Source organism: Rhinatrema bivittatum, chromosome 5 (genome assembly GCF_901001135.1).
Source record: "Rhinatrema bivittatum chromosome 5, aRhiBiv1.1, whole genome shotgun sequence".
Lineage (NCBI taxonomy): Eukaryota > Metazoa > Chordata > Amphibia > Gymnophiona > Rhinatrematidae > Rhinatrema > Rhinatrema bivittatum.
In genome coordinates, this window is record NC_042619.1 from 386,876,033 (window position 1) to 386,901,579 (window position 25,547).

The window sequence follows — 25,547 nt, forward strand, 5'->3', positions numbered from 1 at the left end:
TAAACTAAAAATAATCTTAGAAAGTTTTACTTTTTTTTTTTTTTACAAGTTATATACATCACCGCTATACATTGAAATTGACCTTAGACCAAATATAGTATGGCCCATGCACTCCTGCACTGTGACGCCCTCCCCCAAACAAGTTACAACAAAATAAAAAGGAGAAAAGATTACTTTACATTCAACTTTGTCTCATAATACAATCCTCTGTTCTAAAAAGTTCAGCATGTTAAGCAGGAAGACTTTTTGCATTGCCATTAATTATGTTTATAAGACTTTATTACTGTCTTCCACCAAAAAATTAAGAATTTGTAGAATGTGTGTAAAATGGTGTTATTTTTTTTTCCCCCTTAATCGGTTTCTGATGTAGTACAGAGAATGTAAAAAAAATAATAACCCTCAGAACTCAACCAAATTTGTGTTTTAAGTACACAACTACTGGAACAGGCAACCCCCAACAATAATTAATATAAACTTGTTACTCAAAAACGCGTCCAAAAAAAAAAAAAAAAGCAACAAGATGACACAACATTCTGCTGGTCAGGTTACAGTGCTTACACATGACAACTGCCAAAAACACTGGGACTTTTCCAATACTGAAATTACAAAATAAAGGTAGTGGCTCTAGTAAGCCAACCACTTCGGATGTTTACTGCAGGTCTGTACTTACAGTAAAGACGCTGCTACAAAAGTTAATACTCAGCTTTCATCGGTAGCTGGCATAATGTCATCACAGTATTAAGCAGAGCCTTCAGTTTGCCAATGACCGGGCCTGCGGGTTTTTGGTTCTGAGGAAAAAATTCAGTTTAATTAGCAGAAACACCTGAACCTATAAAATGGATGAAAAAAAAAAAAAGCTTTTGATGGGGAAACGTACCTAACCTATCGAAGGACATGAAAACAGAAGAAGTGAATAAGTCCCCCTCAAAAGTAAAAAGACTAGTTTCACAGAGGTTTAGTATTTTAAAACTTGGTTAGGTCACTTCAATTTTGTGTTTAGTAACCATTCTAAGATCCAACCTAGAAAATTAGAGAGTCTTCAGATTTTTTTTTGTCAGTACCCTAGAACTGTGTGTGAGAGATGGATGAACCTGCAGCTAGAGACTTCGGTTTAACCAGCAGCTGTAGACTTTCAGAGTTCAGTAAGGCTGACGCCTGTTCTCGAGACGCATTCAGCATAAAGATTAGAAAGGAGGTCCTGTTGAACGCCAACAAAACCAATGCGGCTTCACTTGAGACTGAGGTAGGTCTGTAGTAATTCTGAAGATATGCCAGTAAATACCAGATTTTACTGCTTGAGACGGTGCTAGCAAAAAATTTCCCAGCCTGCTGAAGAATAAATAGGGATCGTCCATGCAAAAAAAAAAAAAAAGAGAAACCCAAGGCATTGGCCATGAGTTCAAGGCTAGTTGAGAAGGTCCAACTTCCCGCATACGAACAGCCATCTTAAAGAACCCTGTCGAAGCAGCAGCTTGTCGATAGATGCCAATGGCAGGAACAAAGTGAGGCAAGCTTCCTTCTCTCTTGCCCATCTATCGCGTTAAGTATGGTACATAATGGTCTTCGAAACAAAAGTGATTGCTCGGATAGAGAAAAAAACAAAACGTAAACCTCGAGCAACTTTCGATGCAAAACGTCCGTGCAGCAGCTTGCTTGAATGTTGTACTCCGTGGGATGAGAAAACAAGTTTCTTCACTCTGCAATTAAAAAAAAACAAAACACAATATATTAGGAGGCATGCATCAGTCTTCACATTTCACCCAAGAATCAACGTCATCAATAAAGTCACAGCATTTTTGTTGGCCTTTGGGAAAAACAGTTCTAGCCTACGTGAGAAGTCAATGAAACGGCAGATTTCAATATGCACAGGGATCTTCATTTTTGGTTTTTCATTTTCCCAGGAATTTATCAGTATTTATAACAACAAAAATGGAAGAAAGCAGTGGAAGGGGGCAAAAAGACATTTTTTTTCCCCACAGATTTAGTTTGCATTTTCTTTTTTTCATTATAGCAAACGGATATTTCCAGGAAAAACAAAATAAAAACTGAAAACAATAGTTCCCTCAATGTACAATGCATCTAAGCACAAACATGTCCCTTAGTTCTAAATGTTTGGGTTTTGTAAATTCTCCAAATTTTAAGCGGCTACACCTACTTCTTTAAAACAAACATATTGGGAAGAAAAACGTATAGATACACCAGTTGGCAGTTAAAAGTTTCTCTAATTTCCTTCCCTCAAGCTAGAGAATATTTTTTTATTAAAAATGTAACTCCTCTTTAATCAGTGTCCTCATGACAACACAATTAATAAAGGCGCCACAGCTTTGATTCTCATCGGAACCTCGCGCAATCATCTCTTCCCAAAGAGATGTCCCATGGGCAAAGCCTTGACATCAACCTAGACTGTGGTCATGTATCGAGCCTCTAATGCCAGCTTCCTTCTTGGCAAGGTAGGAAAGTAGCCCGAATCGGTCAGGGGATCATCATTTTTTCACAGATACTGCAACCCAAGCATTTGTAGCAAACCCAGTGATGGACATCGCCTATTTGCAACTTGGGACAGAACTTAAATTCATTGGTTGCTACCTTTGACATAAGGAGAAAAAAAAAAAAAAAAAGACATAGTTAAAGAAGTTAAGACAACCAGAAAAAAAGCGAGCCAAAAGGGACAGCTTTGGGCCTCCAGTGGGTGAAGACAAATTAAATATTCCTCATGCTGACAAGTAGTGTGAAGAAGAAAATTTAAGAATTGCGAAAATACGTGCCTAAGAAAGCATGAGGGAGAATGAGGTTTTGTTTTTTTTAAGAATTAAAAAAGCACAAAGAAACAGTAAAAAAGCAACGCCACCGAAGCTCACGCTTCTGATGACTCTGGTAGACGAAAAAAAATGAACTGAGCAGGCCAGCAGGTCCTCCACATGCATTGTAAAAGCCCTTAGGTTTTTCCGTCAAGTTCCGGAAGCAAATGTCTACACTCCAGGGCCGGTGCAAGCATAGTTGACGCCCTAGGCGAACCTTTGGTGGCAGTGGCTCTAAGCACAGCACTCCCCCCCTTCTTGGATGGTATTGGCTCTGGACCGAACGCTGGCAGGATTTTGCTGCCCCCTAAAATCTTGGCGCGCTGGGCAACCGGGCCCGGGTCTGCCCATCACAGAGCACGCTCACATGACCTACTTGTGGCAAACCTTTGTTTGCTGAGAAATACATCAACATAAAAAAGGAAAGGAAGCAGCAGATCTGAAAACAGAAGTCTAAAAGCTTTATTTTGGAGATTTCAGTTGGTATTCGCATCAGGAACTGTGTCCCTTTCTAATTACTATAAAAGCAGGCCACTGCAATCTTCCGGGCCACTGTAAACAAATCCATAAATAGCTATGCAGTCAAGAATTCCATGAATCCACAATGTTTTGTTACTAAAGACATAAAAAGGTAGCGATAAAGTCAGCCACTCCTGGAGAGCGATTTACGTAGGGACTCTGTGGCTGGGAAGTAAAAGGACAAAACAGCTTCCAAAGAATGGCGCTGTCTGCCTCGTCTGCAAAGCACATTTACACTGCAATACGAAACGTTTTCAGGGCATGCGATTCCCTTTTATAAATGACTAAACTAGCTCTAAGCATCAAAATTATGCATACAACTGTCATTGTCCAGCCTCACACGCCGACTGTTCTATATGTTATTAAAGTCAGACATGCAGAACACAACTGGCTTTATTAATATCCTTAAGAGTCAAAGGTTTAGGAACTGGAGCTCTTTATTGACTCTTCAGCCTTCTGTCCTGTCTCCCGGCAATTTCCGTTCTATAAAAGCGGCACGCCCCATTATATCCTCACAGGGGATATAAAATGTAATACAGTCGCATTGATTTTTTTTTTGTAACTAACTGCAAATGTTCTCTTGGCCTCAAACATATTGCATTACACGTTGGCTTATTATTAGCTTCTTTACACCATTAAAGAGCATTTCCTGAGCTCGACTGGCCAAAGAGTCTCCCACCTGCTTGACCAACCCCCCCCCCCACGATGAATCGGGCCCTCTTGACACATGGTCTCAGCAAGCAATGGCCAGCACAGCGAGTGTAAAAACGACGTCGGCTTATGCCCGAAAGGGTTCCGAGGCACCGCCAGGCATTTTCAGCACATGGAAAGTGCTGAGAAGCGAACAGAGCGGCACGGTAGGTGCCGACAGGAGTGCTGGGCCCTGTCCAGTTGCTCTGCTATTAATCAACCATCTCCTTTGCCCACATCAACAAATCAACATGTATCTGCCCCCAAGCACTGCCCTCTAAAGTAAAATAGCATTTCTCCGCCTGTCCTCTCCCTTAATCCAAATTTTGTATTATGTTTCCTTGTCGCTGGAAAGAGCTGCCTTCTTGTAACTAGGGTGATGTACTAAAGAGCAATTGCAAGCCTATTGCATCTGCGGTGCTGATGGACAGCAGCTACACTCCAAGGCTCTCCCTTCAGGATTAGAGAGGGATTATTAAGGAAAAAATGGTTCTATGTTTCAAAACTTATTAGAAATTAAAAAAAAAAGGTTATTTTTCCAAGCCTCAACATGAAGTGCCTTCCTTTCTAGGAAGCATGCTTTTATCCTCCCGTCTACCACAAATTGGGTTTTCCACTGGTCAAAGGATATGAAAGTCAATGCTCCCGGAAGCTGCATGCAACCGGAGAAGACATTTTACGAGGCATGTCGTGGTTACAAGCATTACTCGGTTAAAGCTTGTTCACTTGTGTCACCATGCAATTCTCACGGCTGCTCCATGAAGCCAGACTAATATAGAACTTACTAGAAACATGAGGTTTAATGATGGCAAAAGAAAACCAAACTATTAGGGGCAGATATTCAAAGGAACTTATACGAATAAAATACCAGTGGCACTTACCTAGCTAAATTTAGCTGGGAAACTTATCTGGCTAACTCTGATATTCAGTCGAATAGGTTTTTTTGACTAACTCTAGATGCCCCAAAGAGTAGGGTTAAAAAACATAGCTGTATAAAGACAGAAAAAAACTAACAAAAACACAAGTTCAGACAGGCAGGCCTATGACTGCCCTCCACCAAGCCCCCAGAAATACTGGAAATGTGCAGCGTTTGTATTTTTTTTATGCATTGTACCACTTGGCCCCCCAGTGAAGTTGCATTAAGGCGAGATTGAGATCTACTGGGACATGTCGGCATTGTTTGAATCATGAGGGGACCCCGGGACATATGCTCTTTGACTGTATTAAAATACATCCTTACTGGCTTCAAGTCTGGGAATACAAAAATCTTCCCTGTCAATGGTCTTATATCTTTCTCGACAATCGTACTGCGATCTCAGTGATTTCAGGGGTCCCCTCTCGCCGTCTCATTGTAAACTTCTGGATATACCTCTAGCTATAGCAGTATAAGCTGTTTCAGGAAACTGGAAAGGTTATACGTTTTTTTGAATGTGCCCCATGTTATTTGGAAACCTATTGCTGATTACAATGGCTCTGTCAATTTAGTATGGGAGCACATTGAATTTGTATTCTTGAAATTTGCACATTCCTTTTTTGTACATGCTGACATTATTGTCTCCCGTATGTTTATTTTTCGTTGGTTCTTGATGTACTTTCTTAATCAATAAAGAGATAGCCAGATAGGTGTCAAGCCCAACAAGCTGGCAAAGTTATCTATTTAAGGGTGTCTTAAATATTGGTCTCTTAATGTTTAAAAGAGAAGGAGAGAGATGGATTGTAAAATTCTGCACTGCAAATCCTGTGCTGTATTCACTTTCTGTGCTCATTTCTACACAGAAAAGATGTATAAGGATGAAAAGTGAAAAGGATGGCGAGGGGGGGGGGGAGTGGTAGTGCGAGGATAAATTTAGTGCGCCGTAAGGCAGGTGAGCTCTCGAGACTAAAAGTTCAAATCCCTGTCGCTCTCTGCAAGGAAATGTAGGCCAGCCACTATCTACCTGTACCAAATTTTTTTTCCAGCTATATCCAGCCTTGACGGGATAAGGATTCATAATTATTACCCAGTTAATAGGGTTCCTTGTCTCCTTTAGAAGTTGCAACAGTTTAGATGAGCCTGAGAGGGGGGCTAGATGCATGTTTCTGAAGTTAGTGTCCAGTTAGGAGAAACAAGCACCATCTGAAATCTGACCACCGGTTATCAACTCAGCATGGCATCCAGTAAAGTTCTACCATCAATTCACAAGATTCTTCCTAATACAGATCCTGTCTGCTTAGGAGCAGCCCTACCTTTCTACCTACCACAAAGAGCCTTAAGATCTTCAAATAAAGGTCTTCTCAAAGTTCCCTTCAATTCACAGCGTCCATTTCACTGAAGTCCGGGAGATGGCCATTTCCACTGCAGGCCCTACGCTATGGAATACGATGCCAGAATATTTGAGACGGTGCACCGAATTTGAAGAGACAACTACAAACATGACTCTACGAAATGACCTTTATAAATTAAATTGGAGAGCTCGATGTCAGCATATTTAAGTAGGGAGTGAATGCAAAAAAAGTGTTAAGAGAAAACTAAAAAAAAAAAAAAATACAGCTTCATGAAATGCTTTAGTAAAGTAATCAGAAAGCAAGTATTTGGTTTTTGTGTAATGTTTTGTGGAATTTGAGGCTATGTTCACATTCTACGTACGTTTTTAAATTGTAAACTGTTTTGGTCTGTATTGGAACAACAGTATATAAACAAACCTGTAATTTGAATAAGGTCTGAAAAATGAACATCTTTATGTCTAGGTACAAGCCCATTCAGCGAGTATAGGATAGAAAAGAGAGAATGCGAAAGTGGCATTTGCACAATCCTTAAGGTTAGGCAAGGACATAGCCACAAATTTGTAGCCTCCAAACTTACAGCAAGGCACCAGCATCACAAATGTATTCGAAGACTGTCTCTTGAAAAGCAACACGCCCAGCAAGTCAGTTTGCAGTATCTGTGCCGCAGTGCTAGCCAACAAACGGTTAATCGTCATGCACACACCTATTAACTAAATTGCAATTACTCATGCACTGGTATTATTTCAAAGGGTGGAGAAGTGTTTGAAAACACGCATACCAACAACACTTTCAGATCAATGCCATCGTATTAATTCACCTGTATCATTGTTCTCACTGGAAAAATTGTGCACTACAGCCACTTTCCCCTTCACGTTCCAGGAAGATATTAATCACATCCACTTTGTAATTATAGTTTGTCCTGTGCCATCTGTAACCATGCTAACCACTCAATAACACACAAGCTGTAGCAGGCTGCTTACTAACCGTATCATGGGCTTTCGTTTTGAAGTTACGGATGTAAACCTCGCAGCTGACTAATGCAAACAAGCATCAATAAAACAGACCAGTCTATTTTGCTCAAGCAATCAGTAGATGAGTAGACAAAAACAGGAGGCCAAAAAACACAAAACAGTCACTTAAGAGTCTTAGCTAATCACAAAATTCTGGCTCGCTGTTCTGCGGGACGGATATATTCGTTATGGGGAAGAGATTTTATAAAGTTGCGCGCGCGCGGGCATCCACGTGCGCGCGCCACCCGGGGCACGCACGTGGACGCCCGACTTTATAACATGGGAGATCCATTCCCGATGCAAAGCCAGAGTTTACTCCGGCTTTACCTTCACATCCTTGCAACCAAGCATCCTTTGCACTTATCCCGAGCTTGTTGTGAATTCTGAAAAAAAGACTGGACATATGTCCCATCACACTCTGAAGACATAATTCCTTATGTTATTCCTGGTCTAACCCCTGTACGGCTTGTATCATGACCTCTTGTTCTAGGGAGAAAATAAAAAAAAATAAAAAATAAAATTTCCTTGCCACTGAAAACTAATCAATTCACGTGTATGATTTATACTTCTGAAGCATTTGAATGTCTTATCATACCCTTCCCTCCCTTCAGTTCAAGTCTCATTTCAAAGGGTTTATAGGGCAGATTCTGCACCATTATGATAGCCCTTCCTTACATGGTCACGGTATATAATAAGATCATAAATAGTGCCATGCTGGGTAAGAGCAATGGTCCACCAAGCCTAACATCCTCTCTCAGACCACAGCCAATCTGGGTCGCCGTCGGCAGATCCTAATGAGATGTTCTCTTCCCTGTTGCTCACTCTCACATGTACCTGGCTACTAATTATTAATAGATCTGACCTCCAGAAATACATCTAACCTTGACCTCAACCTCTAGCAACAAATTCCACAGCTTGTGTGTAATTGAAATCCTTTGAGATACGGATGTCCAGATCTGGACAACAGATATTGCCTCAATGCAGATCATTGAGACTATCACCTCCTGTAATGTACTGGGAATAACCTGCCACTACACTGTCCCTCAAAATCAGCAGGATTTCTTCAAGGGGGGGGGGGTAGGCTTTGGGTGTACCATCATCCTCGATCCCTCCATCCTATGCCAAATAAATCCACGGGATTCACTCATTCTAACTGTCTCGTTTATTTTCTTGAACACATACGACACAGAAAGTGCAGGTACCGGTTATGAGGTAGCACGTTGAATTCAATAAAATCCCATACCATCAGTACATCAGACGTTATTACCATCTGATGCAATTTAGTAGTCCAACATCAGGCAATGCTGCTCGTACTGCTGAGATTTCACTAACAGTGGAACCAACATGGCCCAATGGTGCTCACTTAAGGATGATGTGCCCCATTTTTCAGCAAGTGGATTGCCAAATAAAACAGCTGACATGTCCTTCTGTGAAGCTTAGAAATGCTCTACAAGGAACTGGGTCCTCTAGAGCCGTTGCTTTTTCCAGAGCTCTTCAAGGAGTGGCTTAACTAAAACTGGAGCCTACGGCTTAAATACTATTTTAGCAAGTAACCATGCGTTAGATATGCACATTAGCATTTAGTTCTTGAAACATCATTGTCACTCCACAATCCTTCTACTCCATGATGCACATCAGTATCTTATCCTCTGATCATAAACTGCTTCCTAAATGCACGGCCCTAGTTTCTTTCACATTACATCTTATTTAACAAACTCTTGAACACGCCTCAAGCTCTTCGATAACTCCCTCATTTTTCTACTTCCCCTGAAGTTCCCACCTTTTGCAGGTCTACATATCAACTGAAGAAAAAAAAAAAAAGATAAACCTTTCCTACCAAGCCCTCTGCAGTATCACTTAGAAAAATCACACAACTGGACACAGAACTGAGCCCCTGGGGCACTTCCCTGATAATAATCTCTTTGTCCTTGAAGTGAACTCCGTGTCACAGGACCCTCTGTTGTCTAGCGCTCAAATATTTTCTAATCCAGTTATTTCAGAATCCTCTCCTATGCCGCTCAGTTTATGAACAATGTATTTGGACTAACTGCAAAAGCTTTAATGAAAGCTAACGGAACCACATCCAGTGCTCACCCAGGAAAAGAAATGGATCAGGTTTGGCGTGATCTGACCCAGTATGGCAAGCCTTATGTTCTTATCATCATCTTGTAAAATCAAGCTGCTTTGGATCCTTGTAATCTGCTGGCTTCAAAATAGTCCATTATCCTTTCCTTTAAAAGCAGCAAACTGGCACAGCATTAATTAGGTCTTCAGGTAGTTTATTGCAAATGCCAACTATCTTTTGTAAGTTAAGAAGAAACTTAAGAACATAAGAAATTGCCATGCTGGGTCAGACCAAGGGTCCATCAAGCCCAGCATCCTGTTTCCAACAGAGGCCAAAACCAGGCCACAAGAACCTGGCAATTACCCAAACACTAAGAAGATCCCATGCTACTGATGCAATTAATAGCAGTGGCTATTCCCTAAGTAAACTTGATTAATAGCTGTTAATGGACTTCTCCTCCAAGAACTTATCCAAACCTTTTTTGAACCCGGTTACACTAACTGCACTAACCACATCCTCTGGCAACAAATTCCAGAGCATTATTGTGTGTTATGTGAAAAAGAATTTTCTCCGCTTAGTCTTAAATGTGTTACTTGCTAACTTCATGGAATGCCCCTTAGTCCTTCTATTTTTCGAAAGTGTAAATACATCTACTCGTTCAAGACCTCTCATGATCTTAAAGACCTCTATCATATCCCCCCTCAGCCGCCTCTTCTCCAAGCTGAAAAGTCCTAACCTCTTTAGTCTTTCCTCATAGGGGAGCTGTTCCATTCCCCTTATTTTGGTTGCCCTTCTCTGTACCTTCTCCATCATAACTATATCTTCTTTGAGATGCGGCGACCAGAATTGTACACAGTATTCAAGGTGTGGTCTCACCATGGAGCGATACAGAGGCATTATGACATTTTCCGTTCTATTAACCATTCCCTTCCTAATAATTCCTAACATTCTGTTTGCTTTTTTGACTGCTGCAGCACACTGAGCCAACGATTTTAAAGTATTATCCACGATGATGCCTAGATCTTTTTCCTGGGTGGTAGCCCCTAATATGGAACCTAACATCGTGTTACTAAAGCGTGCCTATAATCTCTCTGTTGTGATTGTCATCCTTTTTTCTGGTTTGTTTTCTATTACATTTAAATTATATGGTCTCTTAAATTATTAATCATTTTCTCAAGATTTGCCTTGTCAAAGAAGTGTTTAGGTATTGATATTTTTGCATTCTTGATTTTGTCCCTTCTCTCTGAGGGAGATGAAGAACGAAATTAGGAAAGCAAAAAGGTCCAGATGAAGAAAGGATTGCCAAAGAGATAACGTGAGGTGATAAATCACTTTCCAGGTACATCAGAGAAAGAAGAAAGGTCCGGTGGTATAGTGATATCGAAAGGTGACAAGGAACAAAATGTGGAGAGAGACAAAAAAACAGCAGAAATGTTAAAACAAATACTTCAGTCTGGTGTTCACTAAAAAAAAAAAAACCTGGAGAAGGACCGTTGCTGGTAGACAAGATCGAAGATGGGGATGGGGTACACGAAACTCCGTTTACAGACCAGAATGTAAGGGAAGAACTAGGCAAAGTGAAAGTGGACAAGGCCATGGGGCCAGATGAGATACATCCCGGGATACTGAGGGAGCTCAGAGATGTGCTGGCGAGTCCACTGCACGGCCTTTTCAATAGATCCCTGGAAACGGGAGCGATGCCATGGGATTGGAGAAGAGTGATGGTGGTCCCGCTTCACAAAAGTGGTAGCAGAAAGAAGGCTGGAAACTACAGGCCGGTTAGCCTCACATCGGTGGTAGAAAAATTAATGGAGACACTGCTGAAGAAATGGATAATGAACTATCTACAATATGGTCGGTTGCTAAACCCCAGACAGCATGCATTCACCAAGGGAAGGTCCTGTCAGACAAATCTGATTGACTTTTTTGATTGGGTAACTAAAGAATCGGATTAAGGAAGGGCGCTCGATGTGATCCACTTGAATTTCAGAAAACCTTTTGATATGGTCAATAAAATGAGAAGCTTGGTAGTGAGCTCCAAGGTGGTGGCGTGGAATACAAACTGGTTGACCGATAGGAGACAGCGTGTAATGGTAAATGGAACTTACTCTGAAGACAGAGCCACGTTAAGCGGAGTGCCACAGGGATCAGTACTGGGACCAGTTCTGTTCAATATCTTTGTAAGTGGCATTGCGGAAAGGATAGATGGTAAAATAAGTTTATTTGCTGATCATACTAAGATCTGCAACAGTGGACACGCCTGAAGAAGTAGAGAGAATGAAAAGTGATTAAAGAAAGCTTGAAGAGTGCTTGAAGACTTGACAGCTAGGATTCAATGTCAAGAAGTGCAGTCATGCATCTGGGGTGCAGTAATACAAAGGAGCTGTATGTGATTGGGGTAGAAAGACTGATGTGCACGGACCAAGAGAGGGATCTTGAGGCGATACAGTCTGAGGATCTGAAGATGGCAAAGCAATGTAACAAGGCAATAGCTAAATCCAGAAGAATGCTGAGCTGCATAGAGAGAGGAATAACCAGCAAGAAAAAGGAGGTTATAATGCCCTTGTACAGGTGCTGGGGTGAGGCATCACCTGAAGTACTGTGTGCAGTTCTGGAGCTTGTATCTCAGAAAGGATAGAGAGAGAATAGAGACGTCCAGAGAATGGAAACAAAAATGGTACAGGGTCTGTATTGCAAGACCCTCACGAGGAGAGGCTGAAGGATCTGAATACGTATACCCTGGAAGACAGAAGGTGCAGGGGAGATATGATACAGACCTTCAACCTAAAAGATTTCAATGATGTATGGACTTTGATCCTTTTCCATTGGAAAGAAAACAATAGAACTAAGGGTCATGAAATGAAACTCCAGTGGGGACCACTCAGAACCAACTTCAGGAAATATTTCTTCACAGAGAGGGTTGTGGAGGCCTGGAATGCCCTTCCAGAGGAGGTGGTGAAGAAAACAGTCAAAGAATTCAAAGGAGCATGGGATAAACACTGTAGATCTCTAAAGGAAGAGGACGGAAATGAGATAAGCATGCAGGGGTTTAACTTGCTGGTACGGCGGTTACTATTCTTATCAGAAAGCATGATTATGACCTCGTAAACAAATATGCTTTGATGCTTTTAATGCAACTGCAACATTGCTTTCCGCTTGGACGGCAGGGGAAAAAAGGAATTGCATTCAGATGACAACAGAGGGCCCCCGACTTCTATGATCTGAGATACCGATATGCAGACATAAGGGAAAAAACTTAGGACTACTTCTACGGCCAAGTCCTAAAAGAAACAAAGAAAGCATGCATGGGGCTAACTTGCTGGTGCGGCAGTTATTAACCAATAAGCCTTGATACTTTTGATGCAACTCCAACACTGCTCTCTGCTCCAATTCAATGGGACTTGGATTCAGAAAGCAACAGAGGACCCCGACTTTTACAGTCTGCAGAACTGATAAGCATGGGGGGTAACCTGCACAGAGAAGCAGTTACTAACCTTAACAGAAGGCATGGGATTATTAACCTTCACCAATAAGTCTTAATGCCTTTGATGCAACATCGTTCTCTGCTTTGAAGGAGAGGGGTGTGGGATGGAAGGAAAATGGAATTTGGATTCGGAGACAACCAACTCGAGCCATGACTTTTTTTTTTTTTTTTACAGTCTGGGATACTGATGTACAAAAAACACAGGACTATTTCTACGGCCAAGTCCATAAGCAAAGCACGTCAAGCGGCACTGACTAATACATGGGGGTAACCTGCAGGGCACAGTAGATACTACCATGGGAAGCTTGCTGGGCAGACTGGATGGACCATTGGTCCTGTTCTGCCATCATTTATATGTTTCCATGTTTAAAGTAGCATATGGCCCATACAGTAACCAGATCTTCAGGTAGTTTATTCCAAATGCCAACCTCCTCTTATGGGAAGAAAAACCTTGCTGCAGTTCACCCATGATCTCTCTACTGCCATTGGTATGCTTTTTTCGGGTTTATAAGGTCCTCAGAATGTCCTAGTTTATCATCATCATCATCTCGAAAGGTGGATATATATTCTAATCTTTACAGCCAAACCTTCAAGTCCATCCTCACAAAGTGATAGTTCTGCAGTTCAAGTATCTTTTTAGGCTAGGCAGTTGCTCCTCTTATCTTCCAGGTCAGTCATAACTAGTGCTAGGATTCATTCGCAGCTAGCTGGGGATTTTTCGCCTATTTAACAGACCCTTCCCCTCCTGTTGTTCCTAGTTTGTCAGTGCAGCAATGCCCTGAGGCCAAGACCCATGCACACTGGGCTCCTTCCTTGATCATGTACCATGGGTTCCAAATGCAGCCATCAGGCGTCAACCTGTAAGGAAGACCATGAAGTGGCTGTGAAGGCTGCCTCCGCAGCATCCCCAACCCCAGCCAACCTGAGGTGTGGAAGGGCCCACCGGGGGAATCAAACTGGTGACCCTCTGCAACACAATCGCCAGGCCAGCCCTCAAGTATTTTAAATAGTTCTCTCTTTGTACAGTCTGAACTGAAAATATTCACGTCATTTAAAAACAAAAACCCCATCACTTTAATCTCAGAACTCTTGGGAGGGAGAGTCAAACAAATCATGTGATTAAGCATATAGTAAAAGAAAAAGTTTAATCCTAGAAAGCAAGAATTATAGGCAGAAATCCTCATCTGTATACCATTAATAATATCTACAAGATAGGTAAAAAAAATTAGTATTCTCAAATTATATTTTCTTATCTTTATGGATACACTCAAAAAAAAAAAAAAAAAGCCACACCTCAATAGCCAAAACTCTGGTGGATAATATATATGCAATGTAACAGATACGGGGGTGTCTAAAATGGGTGTGTGGTGTTTGTGAAACAGACATACCACATTAGCGTTTAAAGATGGACACCTTTAACGTCCTCAGTTCAAATGGGTGGGAAGAATAGACAAACCTAACGGAGACAAACAGGAATGCACCCTCACGGTTAACTTAAGCTCCCCCTGCTACTGGGTTCTCCTTTTCATTTAAAAGCAAACGGGAGATCAAGGAACAATTTATTTATTTTTTATTTATTTAATTTCTTTTCCTATACCGATGCTCAAGACTAGGTCTTATCGTACCGGTTTACAATGTAACTGAGGGGAAACCAATTAACATCAAGGTAGAAAGTAAAGTTACATTAAACAGGGAGCATAAAACCTGGGCAATGGAAGACAGTACAGAGTTTAAACTAAGAAACAATTAGAGAGAGAAAAATATATAAATCAACAAAAACTGTAAGATACAAAAACATAGGTTTATCCTAGGCAGTTATTAGCCTGGTATGTCCAGAGGGAGAAGGAAAGGGTGAGGTTGGGTGGGGGGAAGGGATTGGGGAGGGGTGGGGGAGTGAGAGTCAGTGATGGTTGAGGAGATCCTCAACAATCTCTAAAGAGAATGGCTTTGTCTTTATTTTGTCCACGTGTGCACTCCCACGTGCAACGCTTATTTACAGCTCACAGACTGGAGCCCGTGCTCAAGATGCAGCTGGCTCTGTACTACTGGGGGTTGATTTTGAAGTGCTGCTTACGGTAGGGTTCAAACCCATGGGGCACCTACAGAAAATCTCTTTCCTCTCTAGGGGCCCCCCCTTTGGGATATTTTTCTTAGAAACACAAACATGACAGCAGAAAAAGACCGCATGACCCATCCAGTCTGCCCATCCTCCCAACTAATTTCGCTTTACAATTCCCATCACATCCCCCTCAGGGATTCCCTGCATTTACCCCATGCTTTCTGGAAATAAAATATTGGTTTTGTCTCCACCACCTCCAACTGGGAGGCTGGTTCCATGGATCCACCACCCTCTCTGTAAAGAAATATTTCTTAGGATCACTCGAGAGTCTATTCTCTTTCACTCTCATCCCATGATCCCAGGTTTTAGAGCCTCCATTGAAATGCATCAAGACATGTCTGAAACTAAATCATTTGGCACACTCTCTGTTTATGTTTAAAAGGTTTTTATTAAATACAAAGTCCACACTCGATGTACATTTAGTGCTTCTGTACACCGAGTAAAAGTACACAAAGATCCATTTTCTCTTTGCCATTCCCCACCCTCCCGAATAAAAATGATCACCGATGCTAACAGCCACCACTTCAGGCATTTAGGATGATACTGTGAATTCAATGAGATGGGATTTGAGTGTAGTTCCCCAGCGAGTGAGAGAAGAATGAGATAGGTTGTCCATCTGCATCTCCAACGCCAGAATGTTGGAGGGTCCTTTCCGATCCAGGGCGCTAGAATGGCCTTCTTCCCTAGCCTTCCTGACGGGACAGACGATCTCCGGTCCCACGAAGTAGGGACGGTGGAACACTCCCAAAAAGCAGATCAGAAACCACTCTCACCCAGAACTGTTTGATAGCAGGACAATACCACCGAATCACATTTGTCACAATTCTCCGTAACAGAAATTTGCGCTTCAAAAGCTAAAATGTTGATAACATACACTCATCTCAAAAAATGTATTCTGACTTTCCCTGAAGTGCTTATTGATGGATAGATCTTTAACACAAGACTAATCATTTGCGGCCAAATTGTGAAAAACCCATCCCGATTCCATCTATTAGTCAAGATTGCAAAGTTGTCCTCAGTATCCAAGTTTACTAAAAGCCTTATGTAATTTAGACAGAGACATTCACTTAAAGTCCTCAAATCAAAAAATGGATCAACTATGGCCTCCCAAATCGAGGACTGAAGTTTAACTCAAGGTAATGTCTGAAGGTAATGTCTAAGCTGCAAATATAAGAAATCATTTTTAAATCACCCAACTCATATTGTTCCTTTCACTTCTGGAAACATAACATAGGAGCCCTTGGAAGTCCAGAACTGAAAAATCTACTGAGAAAAACCCAAATTACCTAGGATGGGGAAACAAGAGGTTAGACTGTAATAGGAAGGGGAGATTCCTGGACGTCTGGAGCACGCCCAGCTCAATCTCTGTTTAATCTACCACTAACCCGGTTTTCAGACAGGCTGTCACTTTTACTACTCGACTGTTAACGTGGCAATTTAAATTTGAGCCTAGTGCTGAACTGAATGAACACATCCCATCCGGTCAGCTTATTGGCTATGAACTTTTTTAAACAGCAATGTGGCAGGAACAGAAGTCATGGACTAGATGTCCAAACGACGGAGGCAGCATACGTCTGAAATGATTAACACACATGGCAACCTGCCCAATAACCACTCTGAATTTCACACACACACAGCAGGATTCAAGCTTCTGCCCAGTGCCTGCCATGAGGGTACTAAACTGCCTTCCCCCCAATAAGTCATCCCTCAGCAGTGTCACATTTTCATTAGCACTAGGAGTACAACGGGGCTCTCCCTCTGCTACCTTTTCAAGCCCGTTTGACTGCCTCCTCCTCGGATCCCCCCCCCCCCTTCATTAGCACAAAGTCGAGGTGAAAGGGACCCCTCCAGCATAGCGTCAAGGCTGCACGTACTCGGGCCGCTCCCCAGCCACTGCTGCCAGACCAGGTCGCCTGTACGTGCTGCGGTACCGAGAGTGTGAAGGAGGTGCCAACTCCTGCAGTCAAAAGGCCTGGCTTTCCTCCTTCAGGCACGGCTGCCCTGACGCCGCTCCTCCCTCCCCACTCAGTGGGAGCAGCGGCAGGGAAGAAAGCTGAAGCTTTCCTGCCATTTTAAGATTGGGGGGGGGGGGGCGGGGGTATGGACTAGGTGGAGGGGAAGGCAGTCAGCAGGGAACAGAGGTAGGAAGACAGGTGGAAGTCGGAAAGCACACGCGGATGTCAGGGAGATAAGAGAAACTGCAGAGGGGAAGAAAAATAATCTAGCAGGGAGACAAAGCTGGGCATTAGAACCTACTGGTAAACATGACCGTGCCGGAAAGCTCCGCGTAGGCACTGGGGAACCTTTCTTGCAGGTAGGTGCCTGTACACTATGATATTTGGCATTGTCCTATAAGCAAAAATGCGGAAACCCACCACTTGCTGTTGGCCAGAGGTTTGCTCAGACAGAATTGAAGTAGGAAGGAAACAGTGAGATGGAGGTTACTCAGAACCATAACTGAACATAAAGCAAAACGGCCCACCTTCATGTTAGTCAATCTTACCCTCATATTTAATGAAGGTTTACCACTACGTTACTAAAACTCAGCCATCTTTTGTCCATGTTTCCTTTTGTGAGTTTATCCCTAGGTCCTCTCTCTCTTCTGTATCATGTACACATTTCTTTTTATTATTATGATGATCATAACCCCTAGTTACAAAACTGTTCTTCTGCTAATCTGGTTTCTGCAGACTGGGTGGACGTTTGGTCTTTATCTGCTCTCCGTGCATCACTGCGATACTTGGGGGCTCTAAGGGGACCAGAAGGATCAGCCATCCCCATCCACTAGGCTCCAAGCTCACGAGGGGTGAGGTACTAATCCTCAGAGGGCCAGAGTGATGCCACCCTGACTACCAGCTGAGACAAAGGGGCACACTTTCTACTCCCCAAGTGCAAGGGGAATGGCTAGAGCAACGGGAAACTGGATGTCCAAAATCAGCATCTTCCACATGCTCCGGGGGCCTCGGGCAAGTCTCTGGTTTCCTGTTGTCTCGGGTACTCACTTCATGTACCTGAATACTTGCAACCAGTACAGTGCTACCCGGAGAGAAGAGAAAGGAGATCTTGAACTAAGGCCTACGGAAACAACAGAGCGAGATACGAAAGTCTGTGACAGCTGGAGGCTCTGCAGTATTTTCCAATGTTAGTACATGCACTAGTCCTATCTGCATTTCTTTGTTAATCACCGCGTTGGAACCTATTGTAAGTACAAGCAAAATGCACCCTATCAAAGGAAGAATTTAAGATCATGGTATCTGCATCCATGATACAAGGCTTTCTAAATTAAGACGCCACATTACTTCTTACCCATTCCTTCGACAGACAACCATAGTCTTGCGTATATTTTACCTGCCTGAGAAACAGTCAGCCATTAACAAGCTTGAACGAACTCCAAGGGAACAGAATTCTAATTTCACTTTGGCGTGAAGATGAATGGAAATTTTACTACTACAGGCGCTGGCTAACTGGCATTTTCGTTCACATAATCAAGAGACGCTATCAACACAAACTAAAGAGCAGCTGTATGGGCCCAACGTCTTCCAGTCTCAACAGCCTTTTGGCACTTAACTCAAATGTGTATTTCTTTCTAATGTTCCCAGGAGCGCTCAGCCCTGGCCTCGGTTGTATCTAGCAAGATGGTGACTTGCCAAGCTTTTATGGACTGATGTAACTAATACAAGCTGGTCCTTCAATAGCTATTCCCTAATCCCCTGGCAGCCATTCAGGGGTAGATTTTAAAAGGTGCGCGCGGAAGTAGATTTGTTTGCGCAACCCGGCGCGTGCATGTTCTAAAATACAGGGTCGGCGCGCGCAAGGCTGCGCAAAATCGGCAGCCTGTGCGCGCCGAGCCGCACAGCCATCCTCCGTTCCCTCTGAGGCCGCTCCGAAATCGGAGCAGCCTCGGAGGGAACTTTCCTTCCGGCCCTCCCCCCCACCTTCCCCTCCCTTCCCCTATCTAACCCATCCCCCCAGCCCTAACTAATCCCCCCTACCTTTATTTTACAAGTTACGCCTGCCTGAGGCAGGCGTAACTTGCGCGCGCCAGCCAGCTGCCGGCGCGCCATGTTCCAGTCCGGGGGTTGGTCCGGAGGCTGCGGCCACGCCCCGGAACCACATCCGTGGCCCCGCCCCCGGAACGTCCCGGATGACATGCCAGCCACGACACGCCCCCCCCCCCCCCCCACCCAGGAAAGCCCCGGGACTTATGCATGCCACTGAGCCTATGCAAGATAGGCTCGGCGCGCGCAGGGGGTGGAAGAGGCAGGTTTTCAGGGGTTACGTGCGCCCCTCAGTGTATTTGCATGTACCTGGGAAGTCAGAGCGTGCATACATACACCTCGGACAAAGCAAATGTAAAACACAAATCATTGAAGAGTCTAACTCTTAACTATATTAGGCAAAAAGATGCTCCAAAGATTAAAAAAAAGTCATGGCTGAGAAAAGAAAAATGCTTCTCCAAATCTCTCAAACGAAAAGATTATGTCCGCCAGCACTCCTGAGCAGAAACAGCAGCAGTGGAGCTGGCTCCGTTATGCCGGAGGCAGATGGAAGGAGGCATTTTGCCCTATTAATGTTATTAATTCTTGTCTGCAAATTCCACGCCTAAACTCAATGTCACTTCCCTTGAAAAAGCACAGGCAACAAGGCCGGGCTTAGCAAGGCAAGCCAGGCCTAAAACCACTATGGAGTTTAGCAGCCTTTCAGAGTTATTCCGGCTTTTGCCCTCCATGTCGGAAGCCCCTCCGCTTGGCTGCCCTCAAGTCAAGGCAAGAGCAGAGGTGGCAACAGAGCAGATCAGATCATTTCCGGTCCCTGGGTGCAGGCACTGCAGCAGAAACCAGCTAACCCCCCCTCCTGAACGGGCAAACCCACGTTCGCAAGATGCGCCCCAGACAAAAGCAGCCCGAGTTTTTGTTTTCTTTTAAAAGACAAAAGGCAAGGTAAAGGAATGTTGGCTAGAGGTTGCCAAGTTTCCTGCCCCCAGGGCCGTGAAGATCTGGACCAAAGGGTGAATAGCAAGGACCTATTGTGCTCTGCGTGACTCCGTGGGGGCCGGGTAGGGCTTCACCTGTTCTACTTCTGCAAAGCACTGGGGAAAAGGAAAAAAAAAACCCAAAAAACCCCCACACAATTTTGCTTTGAAGCACACAAAAGCCAAGTCTTGCAGTGTTTAGTATCAGCTAGCAGATTTATGTTCGGACCCTCCCCGAGAGCACAATCCACCTCCACCGCGCGATCTGCCAGCAAACGCTTAAGCACAGCCCCGAGCGCTGTTTCCACCGAGTGTTCCATTTGAACTCCGCTGACCCCGCAATCTTCAAATTATTGTTTTCATTCCAGTTTTCCTGTTCCTTTCAAGCCAAAAAAACAAGAATTAAAAAAAAAAAAACCCCTGTCATTTTGCCTAGAAGAAAACGTAAACCCGTGTTTTCAACAGATTTCTCCTTGATCTGTAATTATGCACAACTGAGGGGAAAAAAAAGGAAGAATTTTTGAGCAAACTACGTTTTCCATTGAAGGCACTTTGCATTTAAAGCTTGATTTGTTAGTACACTAGGCAAATCACATGTATAGCGTTCTCAAATACAAAACTTAAGAGTATACTAGCGGTGGAGTGGTTACTGCAGCAGGAGATGAACCGGGGTTCAGATCTAGCGGAGGCTCCTTGTGACCCTGGCAAGTCCATTATCTTGGATATAAAAAAACAACTCAAAAGGCGAAATTTCAAAGCCCTGCATGTGCCAAAACGGGGAGGCGCGCGCACACGTCGGCCAGCGCCCGCCGAGCGGGTTTTGTGAGCGTGCGGGTCCTCCTGCTGCGCGCACCAGCTTCTGATCAGGAGTGGGGGCGTGGTCTCGGGCGGGGGCGTGGACTTGTCACGGGGGAAGGCCGAGAGATGTGCACGGAAACGCGTCACGTTCACAGGCACGCGCCGGAGTCCCCCTGCCGCGTAACCTCAGTGCTGCGACGGACGGCGTGTAAGTTAATTTAAAAATAATCTAAGCTGGTCAGCAGAGTTTTAAGGGTGGGCTATTAAACGAGGAGGTTTGGTAATCCTATCCCGTAACTTATTTATTTTAAATTCTTATATACCGATATTCCTGTATAGTATACAAATCACACCGGTTTACAGTACAACAGAGCCGTCGCGCGGGAGCGATACAAGGAACATTTGAACGTTTGAAAAACAAGGAACACTTACAACCCATCGAGTACTTCAAAACAGAATAAATACAGGACTTCAACATAGAATACAGGACTTCAATACAGAATTTATATTATATTTCAATATCGAATTTATATTAACTGGGCTAACTGGGAAAATGGCAAACGGTGTTGGCGCGCGTCACTTATAAAATTCTCCCACTTACGCGTGTTCGTTTAAAATCGTGCACGCGCGTACATGCGTCCGGGCTATTTTTATAACAGGCGTGCACGTACGCACACGTGTTATAAAATGGAGCCGGCTCTGGCCGCGAGCCGGAAAAACGCGCACACGTGGGCCCGCGGGCCAGTTCCAAAGTCACAATCTTAAGATTCCAAGCCCCGTGGGGGGGACCGTGAAATGCCTTCAAGTTCCTGAACGGAGCTCGCCTCGAGCCCCCAGCGAAAAACGTGGGAGCTTAAAATGTACACGAAGCGCCCGCTCCCGAAGTGCTGAGCGGAAGAATCGCCAATGCTGAGCTGAGGGGAGCCTGCAGCAGGCAAACACAGCCAGAGAAGGGCCACGGTGAAATTAAAAAAAAGAAATCCCCATCTTACAGTGCCGCGAGCAGACAGCACGCTGCAGGTCTGGCGGCAGCACTTTTGCTCTGGCCGTTTTCTAGCCATAGAAAAATCCCAGCTGAAAAGTTTTAACCAGGGGGAGGGGGGCAGAGTTCTGTGCGTAAGTGAGTGAAAAACGGGGCAACCCTACAGTACCTGAATGTAAACCGATGCGATATCTCAGATCAAATGTCGGAATATATAAAAAAAAATAATAATTACAACCCGCCTAGAGGGACTCATTTCTGTCACAACCGTACCTATCTGGCCTCTGAACTTAGCTCCGCCTACTCTAAAGCTGGTCCTTTGCGGATAAAAACCTCAGAGAGGAGCCTCCGATTAGGTTCAAAAATATAACCCGGAACCACTCAACACTGTAACAGGATGAAAACATTCCCCAAAGCTCCTTTGAAGCATCATCCGTCACGCTAACCACCAAAATATATCTATTATGAACTGAAATGGGTACGGAGAACATTCTTCTCTTTTCTCTGGGGAAAAAAATTATATTTATTTATTTATAGGAAAGGTTTCTGTCAAAATGGTTTCTGTCCACCGACTCCCTTAAAGCCTTCTCAGCTTTGTGTAAGAAATCTGAATTTTTCAAAGCCATCTGCTACTCTGCATAAGCAACCCAGAAGGCTTGGGAGAAGTCCTTGTTGAAAATAAGTCTGGGGATTTTGCATTGGTGCACTAAGGCTTGTTTTATATGCAAACAAAAAAAAATAAAATAAAGAATATGAAAGTAAAGGACACTGGAAGTTAAGGACCAATGATGAAACTGTGGGCAAATGAGTGAAGAGCGTGCCATCTGCCCCAGAACCGAGCGCACTGCCCGTACATTTCTCAAGGTGCTGGTTGTAGCATTTTGCACGGTGACATCAAATACAAAGTTTTACATGAGGAATCACTTCTATTTTATAATTTGGGGTTTAACTTTGAGCGGTGGAGAGGTTGTTTCAGCTTCTATTCACTGAAAGAAAAAAAAAATCATTTGACCAGGGGGTGCCTAATTTTTTTTCCCCACGACTGCAGGTGCCTATGAAAGGAACATGGTGACAATGTGGTCCCCAGGTTGAGCACAGACATCAGGAGGTATGCGATAAGAGTGCAGACGTCCATGACCACCGTTGCATCCCTTGCTGTCCTCCTGTCTGTCCCACACCCTCAATTTCCTCCATCTCCCTCTATCTGGCCTTCTCCTCTCTCTCTCCAGCTTCTCTTGTCTCCCTGGTCCTCTATTCCAAGGATAAGCCAGTCCCGTCCTTGAGGGCACCTAATCGGTGGTGTTTTCAGGTTATCCCTAACGAACTTGCATGAGATAGATTTACGGACAACTGAGGCAATGCACGTGCAAGTCGCTCATGCATACTCATTAGGGATATCCTGAACACCCCACCACATGTGCCCTCGAAGACTGCAGCTGTCCACCCCTACTCTATTCTACTCCATCTTGAAACCCACAATGCAACACTTGAATTAGCATGATAGACAAAAGGTTAACACCTTGCTCAAGGCAAGTGTTCAATATTTGGAAATAGCATGCATGCTGCTTCCAATGTGGGTAGAGGAAAGCACAACACTATTTAGCATGCGCCTGCTGATGCCCAATTTGCATCAAATGTTCCTTCATTTACATGCATTATCATCTTATGGGACTGGTTTAGTACACATTCTAGGGACTTAGATGGCAACTCTGACACAGTCGCACGGGAACACATACGTGCATATGCCGGCTCACACCAAAGGACGTGGCCATATTATAAAATGTGTACAGTATTAAATAGGCTGTACACACCTTTATATGGACGAGGGCATGTGTGCATAAATGCCGCCTGTACCACGTAACTGGGGGCGATTTTAGTAGATACGTGTGCCGACACAATTATCAGCTTTCCCAATTTGTTCCCAGTTCGCTCAGGTATAGGAAAGGACCTCCTAACCCATCTAGGGGCCGATGCAATACACTGAGCTCAGCCGAGCGCCCTATATAACCCGCAGTTGGACGCGGGTTCTATAGGCGCTAATTAATCCCCTAATGCAATAAGAGGATTAGCGCCTCTACAACGCACATCCAACGTGGAGTGAATCTAATAGCGCAAATCATTGCAACTTCTTTTTCAATTATGGATGGTTATATCCAATGTTTACCAATTTTTTTTGCAATACCAAAGAGTAAACTTTGGTAGCCAGATTTGTTCTTTGAACAGTACATACCTAGAAAAACCCTCTTCTTCTAAACAAGCTGCTGAGCAAAACCAGAGCACCTCCACTATCCCTCCCCAACACACCTAAGACTAGCAACCGGCAACAAAGCCCCCATGAAGCCTAATGGCAACAACCAGAGGTCGTGCTAACTAGGATGACTCTCCCACTCTTAACTCTAGGGGTATGTACATTATCAGCATCAATTTCTCCTATCAATCTCAGAATAAATGAAACATTTGCTACTATTTTGGGCATGAGTGCAGTTAGTATAGCTGTGTTTAAAAAAGGAGTGGATAAGTTCTTGGAGGAGAAGTCCATTACCTGCTATTAATTAAGTTGACTTAGAGAATTGCAACGATAACATGGAATAGACTTAGTTTTTGGGTACTTGCCAGGTTCTTATGGCCTGGATGGGCCACTGTTGGAAACAGGATGCTGGGCTTGATGGACCCTTGGTCTGACCCAGTATGGCATGTTCTTATGTTCTTTTGGACCTTTGGCTTCTGTGACTATCAAAACTGAGAACCGAGTGCACTTAACAGCATTGAGAGCCCCAGAGCACTCTGGCCTGATGGTCCTACTCCCTGAACCACCACTGAAATGTGACTCCTCCTGCCTATTGTCATCTCACGGGGCTTGATAAGCATCTGAACAAGCTGCTGTGGTGAGCCGGGGGAAGAGTCGCCTCTTGGGGAGATCTCGGAGAGGAGGATGGTGCTGGAGATTAATATTCTTTGGGGGGGGGTCTCTGATTTTTTTCTTGTGTTGGGAAGGGGAAATAGTCTAGAAATTATAAGGGAAAATTGAGGGGTGAAATGAATAAGGAAAATGGGGAGTTGAAATGTATTTTAATTAAATGTGTGTTTATTTTCAAAAGCATTGGTTAGATGTTCATGACTTAGTTTTAGCCACTGATGTTATTTTAGTATTTATTATTGAAACGTGGATAAGTCATTCTCAGGCATCTGCAGTTTTTCAAATTTGTTCTAAAATTGTTTTGGATAATAAGAACATAAGAAATTGCCATGCTGGGTCAGACCAAGGGTCCATCAAGCCCAGCATCCTGTTTCCAACAGAGGCCAAATCAGGCCACAATAATCTGGCAATTACCCAAACACTAAGAAGATCCCATGCTACTGATGCAATTAATAGCCATGGCTATTCCCTAAGTGAACTTGATTAATAGCTGTTATGGACTTCTCCAAGAACTTATCCAAACCTTTTTTGAACCCAGCTACACTAACTGCACTAACCACATCCTCTGGCAACAAATTCCAGAGCTTTATTGTGCATTGAGTGAAAAAGAATTTTCTCCGATTAGTCTTAAATGTGCTACTTGCTAACTTCATGGAGTGCCCCCTAGTCCTCCTATTATTCGAAAGTGTAAATAACCGATTCAAGACCTCTCATGATCTTAAAGACCTCTGTCATATCCCTTATTTTTAAGAGACGTTTTACCTCTTAAATGGCTTTTTATGGATCCCGTCCTAGGTTGTGAAAGTATTTTAATAAAAATGGAGCATGGGGTGCCCACCTCCACAAAGTTCTTCAGAGTTTCTTGATTACATTACAGAATTCATTTTAGCATAAGCCATGAGATATTCTTATTCTGCATGGGAGATTT

General features: G+C 43.6%; 1 protein-coding gene across 1 annotated transcript in view; it reads right to left on the reverse strand.

The window, feature by feature from the left end:
• Positions 1–1,566: 1,566 nt before the first annotated feature.
• Positions 1,567–25,547, reverse strand: part of IRS2 (insulin receptor substrate 2) — a 37,765-nt gene continuing 13,784 nt past the window's right edge. Inside the window, exon 2 of the mRNA XM_029604880.1 lies at positions 1,567–1,697. Within this exon, the coding sequence (XP_029460740.1) occupies positions 1,693–1,697 (5 nt within the window). The 3' untranslated portion in view covers positions 1,567–1,692. The remainder of the gene's footprint in view (positions 1,698–25,547) is intronic.